Source organism: Pangasianodon hypophthalmus, chromosome 17, assembly GCF_027358585.1.
Source record: "Pangasianodon hypophthalmus isolate fPanHyp1 chromosome 17, fPanHyp1.pri, whole genome shotgun sequence".
In the NCBI taxonomy this organism is placed as follows: domain Eukaryota; kingdom Metazoa; phylum Chordata; class Actinopteri; order Siluriformes; family Pangasiidae; genus Pangasianodon; species Pangasianodon hypophthalmus.
Window position 1 is genome coordinate 4,326,256 of NC_069726.1, and position 16,475 is coordinate 4,342,730.

General features: G+C 40.8%; 1 protein-coding gene across 3 annotated transcripts in view; it reads left to right on the forward strand.

Annotated features, from left to right (window-relative positions):
• The first annotated feature begins 570 nt into the window (after window positions 1-570).
• The window catches only part of nipblb (NIPBL cohesin loading factor b), a 33,240-nt gene continuing 17,335 nt past the window's right edge, over window positions 571-16,475 (forward strand). The window contains exons 1-7 of one of the 3 annotated variants that reach the window (XM_034312474.2): window positions 571-951; window positions 8,888-9,036; window positions 13,345-13,510; window positions 14,200-14,330; window positions 15,584-15,695; window positions 15,799-15,947; window positions 16,087-16,235. In XM_034312474.2, the coding sequence (XP_034168365.2) occupies window positions 8,973-9,036; window positions 13,345-13,510; window positions 14,200-14,330; window positions 15,584-15,695; window positions 15,799-15,947; window positions 16,087-16,235 (771 nt within the window). In that variant the 5' untranslated portion in view covers window positions 571-951; window positions 8,888-8,972. The remainder of the gene's footprint in view (window positions 952-8,887; window positions 9,037-13,344; window positions 13,511-14,199; window positions 14,331-15,583; window positions 15,696-15,798; window positions 15,948-16,086; window positions 16,236-16,475) is intronic. The other 2 variants (XM_034312475.2, XM_034312473.2) reach the window with 2 other exon arrangements.

The window sequence follows — 16,475 nt, forward strand, 5'->3', positions numbered from 1 at the left end:
TAGGTATATGAAGGAAACTCATACATGGTGCAGACTTTTGTCTCAGTGGATCTCTGTGTTGATGTGATTTGTGTTTGCAAAAAAGTAAAAAAAAAAGTAAAAAAAAAAAAAAAAAGTGAAAGCTATATTTTTATGATAAAGAGAATGGAATAAAATTAAAACAGCTGCATTAGGCACATCAGTTATTACAGAATTTACAGATATTAGGGCAAAAATAAAACCATCCTTCCACCTGTAGAAGCAGTAATGTGTAAAGTTGACCTGCTGTGACAACTTTGACAGTGAAAAGGGAAAAGGATTGTCCATTGGTTTGTTCCCAATAACGATTCTTTAGACTCCTGTAGAATTAGTAGTAGGAAAGAAAGCATGCAGAAAACAGCGGAAGTAGATGTGGCTGAATCCCAAATAACTCCCTGCTCCCTATATACCCGCACTAGCTCAGGTAGGAAGTAATGGCCCCTATGCAGCACTCTTTGGACCAAAATGGAGTCGTTTGGGATTCGGCCCGAGTCGCTGCTGGTCGGTTTGGCGCCGGTGGAGGGAGTCATTCCCGCAGCGGTGCTTCCGGTCGGCATTTTGTTCTGCCAGAGAGAGAGGGGGGGAGAGTCTGAGTGGATCTCTTTTATCACCGCGTCAATAGTCTTTCGGGGTTTTTTTTTCCGCCGCTAAATATTTCCCTGAAATCGCTTGGAAATTTACAACCATCTTCAATCGGCGCTGGAGTGTAAAACCGGGCGAAAATCCACCGGTTGAAAGGAATGTTGTTTACCTCCCTCAAGCCTTCATGTTTGCAGTGAGAAGGAAGAAGAACGAACCCTCCCGACCCGGATTATTGTTGTTATATTACTCGGAGTAGCTGCAAAGAGCGACACAGGAACGGAGAGGGGAGCTCAAGAGGCTGATCCGAAACGTTTGCTACAATTTCTTTTTGTTAAACACCCAAGTCCTGAGGTAAATAACCAACGCACCGATCACTTCATTTATCCGCGGTCGATCAAAGAGAATAGCCTAAAATACCCGATAACATATCTGGGGCCGTGCGAAACTTCAATGTTATTCATCGCTCGCTCGAATTGGGTTAGCTTAAGCTAAGCTAGCTCCGCTGGCTTCTTTCCGTTCTCTCCGCTGCGTGTTGCCTTGTGTGGCCGATCCGCGGCGACGGGGCCACGGGCAAGTGACCTTAGGCGAGTCCGCGGTTCGCGGTTTTGTTAGCTAGCTACAAGGCCACACTGGTCAAACGAACACAAAAATGCCCAAATTCGACCTCTTGGTCCGCCTTGTTTCAAACCCGGACATGTTTTGAACACCGTAGCAGAAAAAAAGAACTTTAGCTCATTATCTTAGCTAGCTAAAACGCTGCTTATAAACGAGAACAAGAAAAGGCCTGGCTAGCTGGAAGTTAGCCTAGCCAGTTAGCATTGTTTACACTGACTCGCCTACAGAGCTAGCTGGCAAATTGGCTGGTTTAGCTCAGTAGGCGAGTCAACTGTAAACACTCTGCTTTTTAGCCCTCATGTAAGTTTGCAGGCTGCATCTTTAGCAAGTTTGTTTAATCTGAGTAGAGTTATTTTGGTTTCAGATTTGCTTCCTAGCTACCATTAGGCAGGTAAGACCAGTGTGTTTTCTAGTCCTGTGTTTTCTTAGACTAGCAATGAACAGCACATTTTAATGTTTTTTTTTTTCCTCTTCCTTTAACACCTGAAGGCTTATATCGCTTTAACAGGTTAGCACTCAGGAAATCTCCAGCAGACTCCAGGTTCTGGTTAAAAACACCACCAGTGAAGTCAGAGTGTGTTTTGCTTGATATCTGCTCAAGTCCTAGAAAGCAAACCCACTCTTTCAAGGCATTTCCTGTCGTCCAGGTGGAGAAAAATACGATGTGAACATTTCATTTCACTTCTTTTCCCTTCTCTGGGCACTTGTTCAGTAGTCAGTGTTTTATCTAATCATTTCTTCCATTTCTAAACTCACACACATCAGCAGCTTTTCATCTGAAGCTTATGTAGAACATCACTAATGTCTCGTTATTATAATGTAGTGGTGTTAATAACGCTTCACTTAACACACTGACCCAGAGACACAAACGCAAGGCTTAGCTTAAAGCATTCAAACCACAATTTGAGGATTTCTGAATATATTTAAACCACAATTAGAGACTTTCTGAATAAATTCTGCGCTTTACGGAAGCCACCGTGAGGAACAGATTCGGTTAAACTTGCTACAGTTAGCTTTAGCATACACTGCCGTTTGAAAAAAATAGAGCAAAGTTAGAGTTGACTCCCGGAAATGGAGCTGAAATTTGACGTTTGGTCTTTAATTGACTCTGAATATAACTCTAGGGAATTTTACTCTAATATATCCCAGATGAATTAATTAATAAATAGAAGCTAAAATAAAGCTTGTGTTATTAGCCTCTAATCCGCCGACTGACTTAACTGGCGAGCTAGCGAACTTTTAACTGGAATTAATGCTCACAAGACTCTTTTTAAGCATAATTAATATTTACTGAAGGTAATTACAGTATTTATGCTTTTTTTGTGTTGTTGAATAACTGGCCAGGTTTAAGTACAGTGACGTTTTGAAGCTAATGTAAAACTTGCACCGCTAACGTAGTTAGTCTGTTAGCTGACTCTGTGTGTTTCCGAATTAAAGCTAGCGCTAGCGAGAATCCGAGGAAAATAGTTTAGATAGTTAGCATGGCGCTGCTACTCGTATAGCTGGTTAGTTAGCCATTTCGCCGAACAAATCAAAGCTAACGGTATGAACAGAAATATTTCTCATTTTGAACGATTTATTTGAAAAAGGGTTTATAGGTTTTTTTTTTGTTTGTTTGTTTGTTTGAATTTTTTTTGCGGTGTTTTCACGTTGCTAGCCCGATGATTAGCTGGCATGTAACGTTATTTTGGAATAAGAAATTCTTCTGTTCGTTTGGATAACTTTTTGCAAATTTGGATATTTCTAACAAAGTAGTGACAGTAGTCTTTTTAATGTGCATTCCAGGATTGTGCATGAAATGAAATGAGCTGATGATTATTATGTAGTTTTGTTTTCCGCACTCGGAGTCGCGGGCTGACTCTTCATCTTCACAGGCGCTATTCATTTCAGTGGAGAATGAATGGCCACAGCGATATTGCGACAAAACAGAGCAAAGTTTGGACACTTCTTGCTGTATTTCTGCACTCTGTAGTTCTGAGTAATGAAACTGAATGATATTTTTGCTCTAACACAACACTCCATGCAGTGTAGTGAGCTGTGGCTGAGGTAGCTGAGCTGTCGCGTCACATTGTTATGCTAACACAGGAAACTAGCAAGCAGGAAGACAGGTCCTGGCAGTCCGGGGATTTGTTTGAGTTCTGAGTTTAGTTTCAGTGTTGGGAACGTGTTCAGTGTTTTGTTTTTGTTGCTCTGATTCACTTTCCCACACACACACACACACACACACACTCACACACACACACACACACACACACAGCGTAATGTGAAATCTGGGTATGAGAATGTGGCGATAAACACACAAGTCTTCCAGTGGCTCTCCCTCCCTCTGTCTGTCTGTCTGTGTCTCTCTCTCTGTCTATCTCCCTCTCCATCCCTCTGTCGGTCTCCCTCTCCATCCCTCTGTCTGTCTTTCTCTCTCTGTCTGTCTCCCTCTCCATCAGTCTGTCTGTCTGTCTCTCTCTCTCTCTCTCTCTCTCTCTCTCTCTCGGTCTCCCTCTTCCTCCCTCTGTCTGTCTTTCTCTCTCTCTCTGTCTCCCTCTCCCTCTTCTGTCTGTCGCTCTTTCTGTCAGTGTCCATCTGTCTCTCTCTTTCGGTCTGTCTCCCTGTCCAATCCTCTGTCTGTCTCTGTCTCCTTCTTCATCCCTCTGTCTGTCTCTCTTTCTATCGGTCTCCCTCTCCATTCCTCATCTGTCTCCTTCTCCATCCCTCTGTCTCTCTCTCTCTCTGTCTATCTCTCTTTCTCTGTTGGTCTCCCTCTCCATCCCTCCCTCCCTCTGTCTGTCTCTCTCTGTCGGTCTGTCTCTCCATCTCTCTCTGTCTGACTCTCTGTCTGTTGGTCTCCCTCTCCATCCCTCTGACTCTCTTTCTGTCGGTCTCCCTCTCCCTCCCTCTGTCTCCCTCTTTCTCCCTCTGTCGGTCTCCCTCTCCATCCTTCGTCGGTTTCCCTCTCCCTCCCTCTGTCGGTCTCTTTTTCTGTCGGTCTCCCTCCCTCTGTCTCTCTGTCTTTCTGTCAGTCTACTTCTCCCTCCCTCTGTCTGTCTCTGTTTTTCTCTATCTCCATCACTCTGTATCTGTCCCCCTGTCCCTCCTTCTGTCTGTGTGTCTCTCTCTTTCTGATTCCCTCCCTTTGTCTGTGTCTGTCTCTCTCTGTCTTTCTCTCTATCTCCCTCCCTTTCTCTCTCTCTCTCCCTCCCTCTTTCCCTCCCTCTCTCTCTCTCTCTCTCATTCTCCCCCCTCTCTCTCTCTGTCTGTCTGTCTCTGTCTGTCTCTCTCTCTCTCTCTTTCTGTCTTATGCTCTGTCTCACTATTCCTCCCTCTGTCAGTATCTGTCTGCCTCTGGCTGTCTGCCTCCCTTTCCTCTCTCTCTGTCTGTCTGTCTCTGTGTTTCACTCTCTGTACTCTAACTGCTAATCCTTTGTGCGTGTTGTGCTTTTCCCTCCCTCTCTGAGCAGTGTGGTTCTGCTGGAGGTCGCTGTGGGGGGCGTTATCTGTAATCCGAGATCTCCTGTTTATTTATTTGATCCCCACCCCTTAAAGCAATAGATTCATGAATGAGAGTGATCTGGCCGTCGGTTTCAGTTGGAGCTTGAATGGTGCGACTGTTCATTAGTTCTGCATCTACTCTGAAATAGTGAACATCCTATTGTACTGATGAGTTTAAAAATTAATTCACTTATAGAAAGCTACTACACTGAGGGAATGAAAAACCTCTGCAGCTTTTCTTCTTTGCTTCAAATTTGATCTGGTAAAATAAAAAAAAAAAAAAAAAAAAAGCAAATGTTGATAGTAAGCGTTCTAATTATTTCGAATCATTCTGTTTAGTGGATTACGCTGTATGGAAATGAATCAGATCTGTACTTGTATGATCATTTAGATTACGTAATGCACTCTCAGTGCCCTCTCAGTACTTTTCCTTGTCCCTTTAGTTTGTCTTGTTACTTTTAAAATTAATTTTTTTGCATTCATCTTCAGTAAATTTCAAATTCAGTTTTTACGGTACGTAACTGGACCTTAAGTTCCCCTTATGTACCTTTATAGCTGAGTAAAGATACACCAAACACACTTTCCCAGGTAAAAGATACCTCATAGAGGCACAAAAGATGTACCCTTCATGGTGTCACACCAGCACTAAGGAGAAGTACCTTTATTTCTGAAAGTGTGGATTGTCAGGTGTGTGGTTTGTTAGTTTGGAATTAATTTGGGACCCATTGCAAAATTTTGGATCTGCTATGTTTTTTTTTTTTAACCAATTTATATACAGCAGGCGTTCTCAAACAATTCAAAAATTATGCACATTAGTTAAATGTACACAGAAGTAATTTGTCTGTTGGAGAATTTTTGAAATTTGCACACTAAAATTGTCATGAGATTTTAGCCGATCTTATTTATAGCCATAATAACCTTTATTAATGGCGGGTCGTGATTTCCACTACATAGACCCCCTGGCTATGCTTTGTAGACCCAACTCTGAGAACCACGGATCTACAGGAAAAACCTGAATTCCAGGATGCTAAAAAAACGAAATGTTGCAACAGGACAACAGTCGAAAAGTTGAGGCAAAGCCAGCGGAAAAGACGTTTTTCCATGAACGTCTCAGCCTTCAGACTTTATTAGAAGAGTTCTAAAAGATATGTGAAAAAAGACTGGCCAGGCAGTCCGGTAGAGTTAGAGCAGATGTGTCGGAGGACAAGTGGCAGATATTACAACGGCGAGGATTCCGAAGTTCCTTAGAGGATATGCGCAAAGGTAGAAGGCAGTTTTCTATATAAAGGTGACAGATAGGCATGTGAGGAAGAATATTTATCCAGACCAGCCATAGGTTCGCATTTTAACATTAGAGTACTCTGCTACGTGTTATCACTCAAAAATACGCAAATACGGACAGTCTTCTTTTTTTCAGATGAGCCAATCAGCATAGCAATCAGGAAGGATTGATTCATGATATGAATGATCTGATATTAACTAACACTCCCTTTCACTCGCTCTCGTAATCTCTCATCTTGATATTCTCATTTGAAAGATGTGACCCTCTGACGTTCTTTCAGTAAACGGAGAATGTTCATTAATAGAGCTCGTTAATATGAAAAAATCTATTAGTGTAGCATCAATTAACTATATTTATTAGGAATGCCACCGAAAATGGTCAAAAACAGCATGTTTTCTGCCAAGAGACAAAAAAAGACGTAAATGTGGACTGGTTAATAATTAGAAAGTGATTAAAAATGTCATCTGCTCTCCATGTGTGCCAGTCAGGGAAGAAGCTTTCAAAAGTTTTTGCAGTAGAAACCGGAGTGCACGTGTATACGAGGTTTTACAGTAGCCCCTGAATGCTTGGGGGAAATCTGTTTTGTAGATGTAGACCCTAGAAAGTTTACATGCACACTGAAACTACACTAAAACTACAACAGACCAGAAACAGCTTTTTTTTCTTTTCCTCCCACCAAGTGCCAGGTGGTTACCGTAAATCCCTGTATATACACTCACTCTATTTTCTACCTTTGACAAATGATTTATGAAAGAACTACAGTGAAAATGCAATGTGGGTTTTTTTTTTTTTTTTTGTTTTTTTTTTGGGTAGAACATCATCTTGTTTTATGTCTGGATAAAGCATCTTGTGTGTTTATATAAATATGTATAAATATAAATATAGATATGTGCATAGATAGATAGATAGATAGATATACACACATGTGTACGTATACACATAGACAGTGGCTGAGACTGATGTCACAGCAAATTGAGCATATAATATGTCAAAAATCAAACATGCACAAACTATTATCTAACACAAACGGTTTAGTTAGAGGTTAACAGCGTTATATTGCACTGTGATGTCACTCAGCTGGGTAACTGCATTGGAATATAACTTTTATCATACCTTTAAAAACAAATGATTTGTTGTATTTGACGAGTTGCTGATATTAGAAAGGTTTATCTGATGATCTAGATCGTCATCAGCTCTGTTAAATGGTGTGAACTGTTCTGGCATGTGAACACTGCGTGATTGACACCTGTGATGTTACACGACGCTGAAGTCTTCTCTGCTGACAGTTTTCACATCACCCTCTGCTGCAGAGACGGTTGAACCCCTCGTCACAGCGTTAGGGATGCAGATATAGAGAAGTGCACGATGCACACGTAACACCTGTGTCCCGCTTTTCCGCCTGTTTTATAAGCTAGAGTAATTTTGTGGATGGTTGCGAAGTGTCATGTGATGTGTGGCTTCTTATGTAGGTCTCTCTAGTCCAGGGTTCACCCTTGCTTTGACTGTATATTAAGTTGCATTGCAGATGTAAATAGATGCACACTGAGACTTGTGTTGTGCTCTAGCCAAGCTTGGAGTCAGTGCAAGATAAGCAGGTCTGTACTTGTATGGTAATTTCGATTGTGATGCATCAGTAAACCGAGCTATTCTGTTTTTAGGTTTCAGAATTTTTTTTTTTTTTTTGTTGCATGCAGCGGTGGGTGATATGACACAAACGCCTTTGCGATTAAACAAGTTAATTGCTTGTATCGTGCGTGCTGGTTCAGCAAAACTCCATTCTTCAGGTTTATAGGTGCCTGCCCTTGACGCCTTCTTGCTGTGAGAATCCGACATGTTGTTATTAAGGCGATTGAATCATGGCTAGCCCTCGATGCTTTAAGGTTAAGTGATGGACAGGAGACAGCTTGAAATGCAGGCATGCTGTAGCCCGGTCTTAGATTTACTTCTCCTTACTTCACTTCTTTCACCTTTGTATTTGAAATCTTTTTTCATTGATTATCGATTGGTGTGAATATCGGTGCTTTGGGTCAGATTTTTTACAGTGATTCGTGTAACCTGCATCAGACTGTTGGATTATTTGGTATCACAAGAATTTTCATATTGGGGATATGCACTGTCCGTCCCTTCCCCAGAAATTCTGTGTATGTGTTCTGATGCGTATTATATTTTTGGGACACTATTTAGGCATCCTAGATGCTGACAGACTGGACACTGAAGATCTTACTTTTGTTTAGATAACAATTTATTCAAATTCTTTAAACCCAACTGACATCCAGGGATCCACAGGGTCCTTGACTGTATTGCATTTTCCTTTCTTTTTTTTTTTTTTCTTTTCTTTTTTTTTTAGAATCAAGTGGCTGTGCTGGAGATTATGTTCGATTAGTATAAAAGTAAATTATGCTTATTATTTAGTTATCATAGTCGTGAGAGTAATTGACTGGTCACTTAAAATGGAAGTAGTGTAAATATTGTGAAATTTAAGTGCTGTATTAATAAATGTAAGGAAATGGTGTTAAGCGAATACACAGTGTTTCAAGTCTACATACAGATCCAGCTCTAATGGCTGAAATAAATTAACATGATGGTACATATTTTCTCTAGAGTTCTTAAAATTAAATCTGTGCTGTGAAATCGTCTCGCTCTGTAAGGGGTCCTGGGATGCAAAACATTCGAATTTGGTTTGCTCTAATAGGATGACTCCCAGTGGAAGACGTTTGCAAAACCAGTTGATGTAATGAAAGATGAGGTTTTAAGTCCTCCTCATTTTCTGTTGTGACACTTTCTGAAATTGGGAGATGATTTAATAATAATAATTGCGAAAAGATACGACATTTCTGCTTTGTGCATCGCTAATCAGTGGTGCTGAGTTAGTTGTCTTTGCTCACAACGCTTCTCTCTTTCTTTCAGCAGAAGGGAGATGTGAAGGCTGGTCGGAGAGCAGCGACACTGAGCATCCTGCACATCGACACGACCCCCCACCCCCATCTTCAGCATGAATGGGGATATGCCTCATGTTCCCATTACCACTCTTGCTGGGATTGCTAGCCTCACTGACTGTAAGTAACACACACACACACACACACACACACTCATTAGGCATGTTATTGAAGAAAAGTGTCTTTTATAACATGGAATTTTTTTACTCTACAGCAGGCCTGCTTGTGTTTCCTCAAATCGCAGAGAAAGCATGCACTTAAACACTCCAATGCTTACGCCTGGATCGTGTTGTTTGGATAGTGAATATATGTTAAAACTCGTACATAAGGACCAGCTGATCATTTTGTTGGTGCTAGTCGGGTTTTTTTTAAGCGTGAGAGTTGAGACGAGGAGAAGACTCTGATCATGTGCAGTGATATATAAAGCTGTTTCAGTTTAATTTTGTCTCCTGTGCGCCCACTGGTAAAATACGCACTGGCTGTAATGTGGAGGTGTGCCCTCCTGCCGTCCATGCCAGGGGATTCCAGAGGGAATGCAATTGGCTTCAGCGCTGCAGAGACAGCGCCGACATCCTGGCAGGAACGGAGCGATCGCTTCATTCTCTCGCTCTTTTTTTTTTCCCCTCATAAAAGACACTGAGCGGTTCAGTTTTAGCAACTCGCTACTATCACGTCGCGAGACACGAAGCAGTTGTAGACTTTGTACCAGACAATCCCAACAATGTGTCACACACTTTGCGGTGTTAATGGGAGAATAATTAGTGGAGAAGCCGAGGTGATTAATTACAATTCTTGGGTCAAAATTCATGGAAAATAGTGTTCTTTTTTTGATCAAGGTTTTTTTTTTTTTTATTGGTTTTCAAATTATACAGAAAGAACAAAGGTATACAAAACTGAACCCCCCCATCCCTCAAACACCAGACATAGCATAAGTGTACTATACATGATCAGATGTCCATAAACAAATAAGAAAATAATAATAATAATGAAAAATAAACAATATGAAGTAAATATAAATAATATTCCCCACCCCCTTTCTTTTACAAGACCATATTGCCTGCTTTTATTTCTTCAACAAAAGTTAAGAAAGGTTGCCAGATTTTATAAAATGCCCCAATAGACTCTCTAACTGTATCTTATCCCTTATCCAGTGGCTCAGTGTCGGTGGAGTAGGGTCTTTCCATTTAATCAGTATCAGTCTCCTAGCCAGAAGGGAACGGAAGGCCGACATTTTAATTTTCCTTTTGCTAAAACTAATGTTTTCCGGGGCCACACCAAACAATAAATGGAGATGGCTCTACTACCTCTCCAAATATCCCAGAGAAGGTCTCAAAGATATTGGTCCAGAACATGTCCAAAAATATATGCAGCAGAGTTGCGGGAGCCTGCCTGCATCTATCACATGTGGGATCTGTGTCAGCTTTAATGTTAGAAAGTCTGACTTTAGACCAATGTAAACGGTGTGCAATTTTAAATTGTATTACAGCATGTCTGAGGCAAATGGATGATGAGAAAATACCCTGTATTATTACGTGCCAGAGTTCCACTGAAATTAGTTTACCTAAATCTGTCTCCCAATTATTTTTGAGTAGATCTAAAGGAGTTGAATCATACATGCTGAGTAATTCATAGATCCTGCTTATAGCCTGTTTTTGGACGGATTTACATTCAAAAATTGAGTCTAATAAAGAAATTGGAGGGCATGATGGAAAAGGAAACCGACAGGAAGCAGCTAATTTGATTGTTTTTTACTTAATTTTTTTTTCCAGATTTAAAAAATAAATCCCTTTCAAGGTTAAATATTTTTTATTCTTTTTTTTTTAATAAATAAAATGTTATTTTTTTAAATATAAAAATTAAATAATTTTTGTGGACATTAAAGATTAAGTATCAACAAATGTTCTTTAACGCAATGCTACGGCTCTTTTTTTTTTTTTTTTTTTTTTTTTTTAATATATATAAAGCAAACCTATTATTTTAGTCCTATCACCCCACTTACCCATGAACAGAGAAGTTAATGTTTAGGGCTTCAGTTTCTGACTGTGGCTGATCTTCTTGAAAACACGGTTAACGTCATGCTTACAATCCTCTCTGGTATCTTGTGAATGTAAATTAATTGGCCATGACCCACTGGCTCGAATTACCAATAACACCGGCCATTTAGTGGTTGATAAACAAGCTGTTAATTTCATTTACACTACAGTGTTACAAAACAGCCTCTGATTTTAAGGCTGAGGATTAAAGCCGATCTTTACGCAGCATTCCGTCATGGCACAAGTTTACGAAGCATCATTACATTGGTAAATGGTTCAGGAAATTCTGGGTCTAAAATTGTCCACCAGTAACACCGTGTTTTCTCAGCATTCTTATAACGGTTCTCTCTCCTGTGCTGATGAGGATGATTTTAGACCCATTTGATTTGAAATTGTTTAGGGGGAAAAAGAGCACAGGAGCCCTCAACATGTGCGTCAGTCTAATAGTAATTCACGTGACTAATCTTGCTTGCTTGTTTTTTCGTGATTATTTGACAAAGTTGATGAGATTCCGACGAACTTCTGGCAGCGGTAAATGCTTATCGCTCCTTCCCATGTAGGCAAACTTTAACCTTGCGTATTTATGAGCTCTGTGAGCTGGTGGGACACGAGAGAGTCGACCGTGCTCTCTTCCTTCTGTAAAGGAAAAGTAACAAAAATGGTGGAACGCCATAATCAAGTAAGGACCTCCATCAAAATTAACATTTTATCAAGTCTCACTGGATGTGTGGCACCACAAAGACATCACATATATCATAGATTATTTTCTGCTTGTTCCGATTCATGGTAAGACAGCGTGTACTGTATTAAAGGCTGTTGATTTAATACACTGTAGATTGGAAGAGAGAGAATTGTTTTCTGCTCTCTCCAGATTAATCAGTTATAACGAATATGAGTTTGAATGACACCATGTAGGCCACTCTAGCTCTTCTTCATCTACTTCTTCTTCTTCTTATGGCGGTCTGGGTGGCGTTATTGCCTCTCAGCTCCCCGGTTCAGTCTTGAGCTCAGGTTACTGTCTGTGTGGAGTTTCACATGTTCTCTCCATCTCTGTTTGGGTGTCCTCTGGGTTTCCTCCCACGTCCGAAAACATGATATGTGGATTGGCTAGTCTAAATTGCTCTTTAGTGTGAATGAGTGTGTGTGTGTGTGTGTGTGTGTGTGTGTGTGTGTGTGTGTGTGTGTGTGTGTGAGCGCGCACGCAGTGCCTTGCAATGTATTGATGTCCCATCCAGGATGTTTTCCCGGGATAGGCACAGCAACCCTGATAAAGTGGTTACTGAAGAGGAATGAATGAATCATTACTATCATTATTATTAAACTGTTATTATTACTGAGCTATTATTATTATTGTTGTTATCATTAGGCTTTTCCTGATTTCGCACTAGCAAGCGACAAAGCAACATGCAACCATTTTTCTATTTAAGTGCAACTCTGACAACAGTGGCAAGCAATGCAAAGACAAAGAAACAAGATGCAATTTGAATTAAGATAAAAAAAAATGCAAACGAGTGCAAATTGGTCGTGCCATAAAGAGAAAAATCCAAACGTCCGGGTTCAGTGAATTTATTGGTCGAGACCGAGCACGCATCTTAAACTTAACTTCTTAACTTCAGTAGCATTTCTCGCACAAAATGGAAGAAAAGCAGCAGTCTCATATTTCTTTAGGTTTCACTACAACACAAAATAAATTATGTTTTAAACAAAGGTAACACTGGCAAGTGTATGAATTCTGCCGTAGATATTATATATATTTTTACCACCATAACAACTGAGAACTTAAAAACCCAGGACTGTGCGCTCACACACTTGGAAATGTCTGTTAGAACAGTCAGTGGAATAAAACTGATGAGGCTTCTGTGTCTCTGCTCCTTTCCAGCATGCATCTCTGACGCTGTTGCTTGTGTTTAAAATGTGTGACCACCTTTTCAAAGTACCGTTGACGGATAGCGTAAGATAGCATCCTTCACATTTTTCAATTCATCTACGTGATCCAAGTGAACTAATATCATTCCGAACTGCAGCCGTTTGTCCTGCAGCCGTTTCCACGGCCATCTTTCCTGAATCTTGTTTTTCACTTCATGCTGGCGTTGAAACAAAAGCATTTCAGTTTATTTATTTGGTGCCAGCGTGCTGCTTGGCCACCTGCTTGGACACAGTTCCAGCTTACTGTCACTTTTTTAACAGCTACTTAACTAAGGCAAAACGCCAATATACTTAAAATATAAATCTAAAAATAAAAGCGTCACAGCTTTCAGCATGTATCTGATCTACTGCTTAAAAAAAGCCTGTTTTAGCTTTTTTTTTTTTTTTTTTTTAAGTTTATTTTTTCAAGCCAGACACTGTGATAATCCATGCTGAAAAAAGTCTCTCTCTTTTTATTTATTTTTTGCAGTGTTAAACCAGCTGCCCTTGCCTTCCCCTCTCCCTGCCACCACCACTAAGAGCCTGCTGTACAATGGGAGGATCGCCGAGGAGGTCAACTGTCTCTTGGCCCGCAGGGACGACAACCTTGTCTCCCAGCTGGTCCACAGCCTTAACCAGGTCTCCACCGAGCACATGTGCGTATCTCTGCTGTCTCAGCCTCTTCAAACATGATGTGTGTGATTGTGTGTGGTGCTTTTGTTTTGAGCGTCTTCTGCTTTCGGATAGAATTGAACACAGAAATATAGCGATGCTGCTGGTTCACCTGTGTGAGAGTAAACACAAATCACCCCAAACCTCCTGGGGCTTTTGATTGGAGAGCTGTCTTTCATGGATAAAGAACTTGGATAGAAAAAAACAACCATATATGTTTTAGTGGTTGCAGGCAACTTTTAAGTTTTTTTTTTTTTTTTTTTTTTTTAAAGGATCTTTCTTTTTTTCTATTTACACACTGTTTACACAACTGCTACAAGGGATGCCTGCTTTTTTTTTTTTTTTTTTAACTGTTTTTTACTGTTGCACCATTTTTTAAAAAATATATGGCAATAATCTATACCAGGGTTGTTAAAAATACAGCCTGTGGGTCTGAAACTGGCCCAAGAAAGTTTCTAATCTGGCTCACCAAAAATTTAGAATTCCTATTCTGAATTAAAATCATCCTTTAGGCTGTAAATGAATTGAAATATTTAAAAAATAGAGAGAAAAGAACCTCAGGTCATAAACTTAATTTATGGGTTTCACAGAGTTTTAAATGAAGTGCCAATTACTTTTCTACTGTGTGACCTAATGAACTGCTCCACTCACACCCTGTTGCTCTTCATGGCAGAGAGCTGAAGGACAACCTGGGCAGCGATGACCCGGAGGGCGACATGCCAGTGCTGCTGCAGACGGTGCTGTCCAGGAACCCCAACATCTTCAGGGAGAAAAGTATGCCCACCCGATACGGGGTTCAGGGCGGTAAGGAGAAGACATGGAGACATTGCCCTTGACTCTGAACCCAATGGAGCACAGTGTGAGGCCTGGTGTGGCTCCGGCAGCCTTCCGCAGCCGAGCCTTTTATAGCTTCCTCTATCCTGAAGGCTTCCTAGTTCAGAAGTCTGAAACGTGGGCTTTCGTGCAGCAATAATGACTATTAATAGTTGTGTGGTCACAGTTGACTGATATAAGTGTACTGCATGCATGGCTCACCTCAAAAGACATAGTTTGGCTCAGCAATACCATTTTGTACATAAACAGTTTAATTAAGTGCAAATTAGAAGTGGTTCAGATGATCAGTTTAGTTGGTCATACAATTTTAATTCCATCGTTGTCACTCTGGACCATGCCTCTTTGTACAGAGTGATACCAGACAATGTTCTGAGGAAGTAATTCTGTCTTCAAGATATCTAAATTTTTATGGACAACTATCATACGGTGTCATAAACCACACAAGGAAGACTGAGATCATATAAGAACTTGATGCAGGGTTGATTTAGCCACGAAGTTCGCAAAGTGCTAACATGATAATTGTAAGATTCTCTCACTTGCAGGAAACATTCGAGTTGTAGGTCCAGTGCAACACTAAAGAAACACACCGTGGACACCAAACATGTCTTAGCTGATTGGCTGCATTTAATTTTTAGTTAAACTGACACTGGGTAGTAAATTTTAAAGTAAGCCATGGGAGGTTAGCATACAGTCGTGTTATTAACCCTTACTCTTCTGATCTGCTGACGAAAGGCTGAATGAGAATTACTCCTAATAATTGACCTGCTAATTATCAGACCTACTAATTACCGCAAGCAAAGGCCCACTGAGGTGTTTCCGATCCAGAGAGACGTCTCTGTCGTAGCGCGCTCAACGCTGTGCTCCTTGTGTTCCTTTGTTGTCTTCAACAATGAATCAATAAGCAATGTGTGAATTGTACTCTAACGTACATTCTAACATATTTCATGTCCTTGTCCTAAAACCCCCTAAACTTGTCTGTCTGTCATGTTGTTAAACTTTGTGTTGTAACCAGTGGTGTTTTGCCACACGATTGACTGAATGACAAGAATGACGTTTCACTGCATCCTAAAGTTAGACTGACTAATGACCCTTGCTTTTTGTTTCTTGCACACGATAAAGGCTATGTATACTAATCCTGCTGGTAAAACTAACCGGGTGGTTAAATTTAATTTCTTATGACGTTTTATGTTGTAGACGATTGATTGTTTGTTTTGTCATTGAAGGTATAATGCAACAGCCAATGATGCCGCCATACAAGATGCCTCAAAATTCCATGCATGGCAGCCCGGCATCCACAAACTACCAGCAAACCCCTGTTACGCCCAGCCCTCCCAGGTATTCCGCAAGTTTTGTTTTTCAATTGCAATTTTCATGGCATAAGATGTATTTACTCGCAAATGCCTAGTGTATGCTGACAAGTTCTTTCCTGTGCCTGTAGTCGCTTTGTTCAGCCTCAGACGGGCTCCGGTGCCCGGTTCATACCCCAGCAAAACAGCCCCGTACCCAGCCCATACGCCCCTCAGAGCCCTGCCGGTTACATGCAATACCCTCATCCTCCCACCTACTCTCAGCATCAACAGATCCAAGGTGAGTTCACATGCCGCAATTTAAGTATTGCTGTAAGACTAACATTTTTCCGGCTTGGTTGCAGAAGCATCACCAGTTTGTCAAAACTTATCTAGTGGTTTATTCAAAATTTTTATTTATTTATTTATTTTTTTTGCAGTCTCTGTGGCTAGTCCCATGGTGCCTGGTATGCGAAACATCCATGACAACAAGGTCTCCGGGCAAATGTCAAGTAACTCAGCCAATCACAACGCACGGCATTGCTCCAACGAAGAGTACATGAACATAGTCCACAGACTGGGAAATGAGGTGAGCAGATGCACATCATCATGCCTCGCTTTTTGCCTCATCAGCCCCAAGACCTGCTTGTTGGTAGAAGACGGAAATGTCTAGTTGTCATTTTTTGAGTTGTTCCCGATTTTATTAAGCCTTGACATGTTTGTGCGATCAGTAGCTGTTTGTGTGTTGCAAGAGTGCATCAACAAAGCTTCTTGTTCAGTGAGTGAACGAGTTATGAGTCGTGAGCAGTGTGAATTCAGAAGCCTAGAC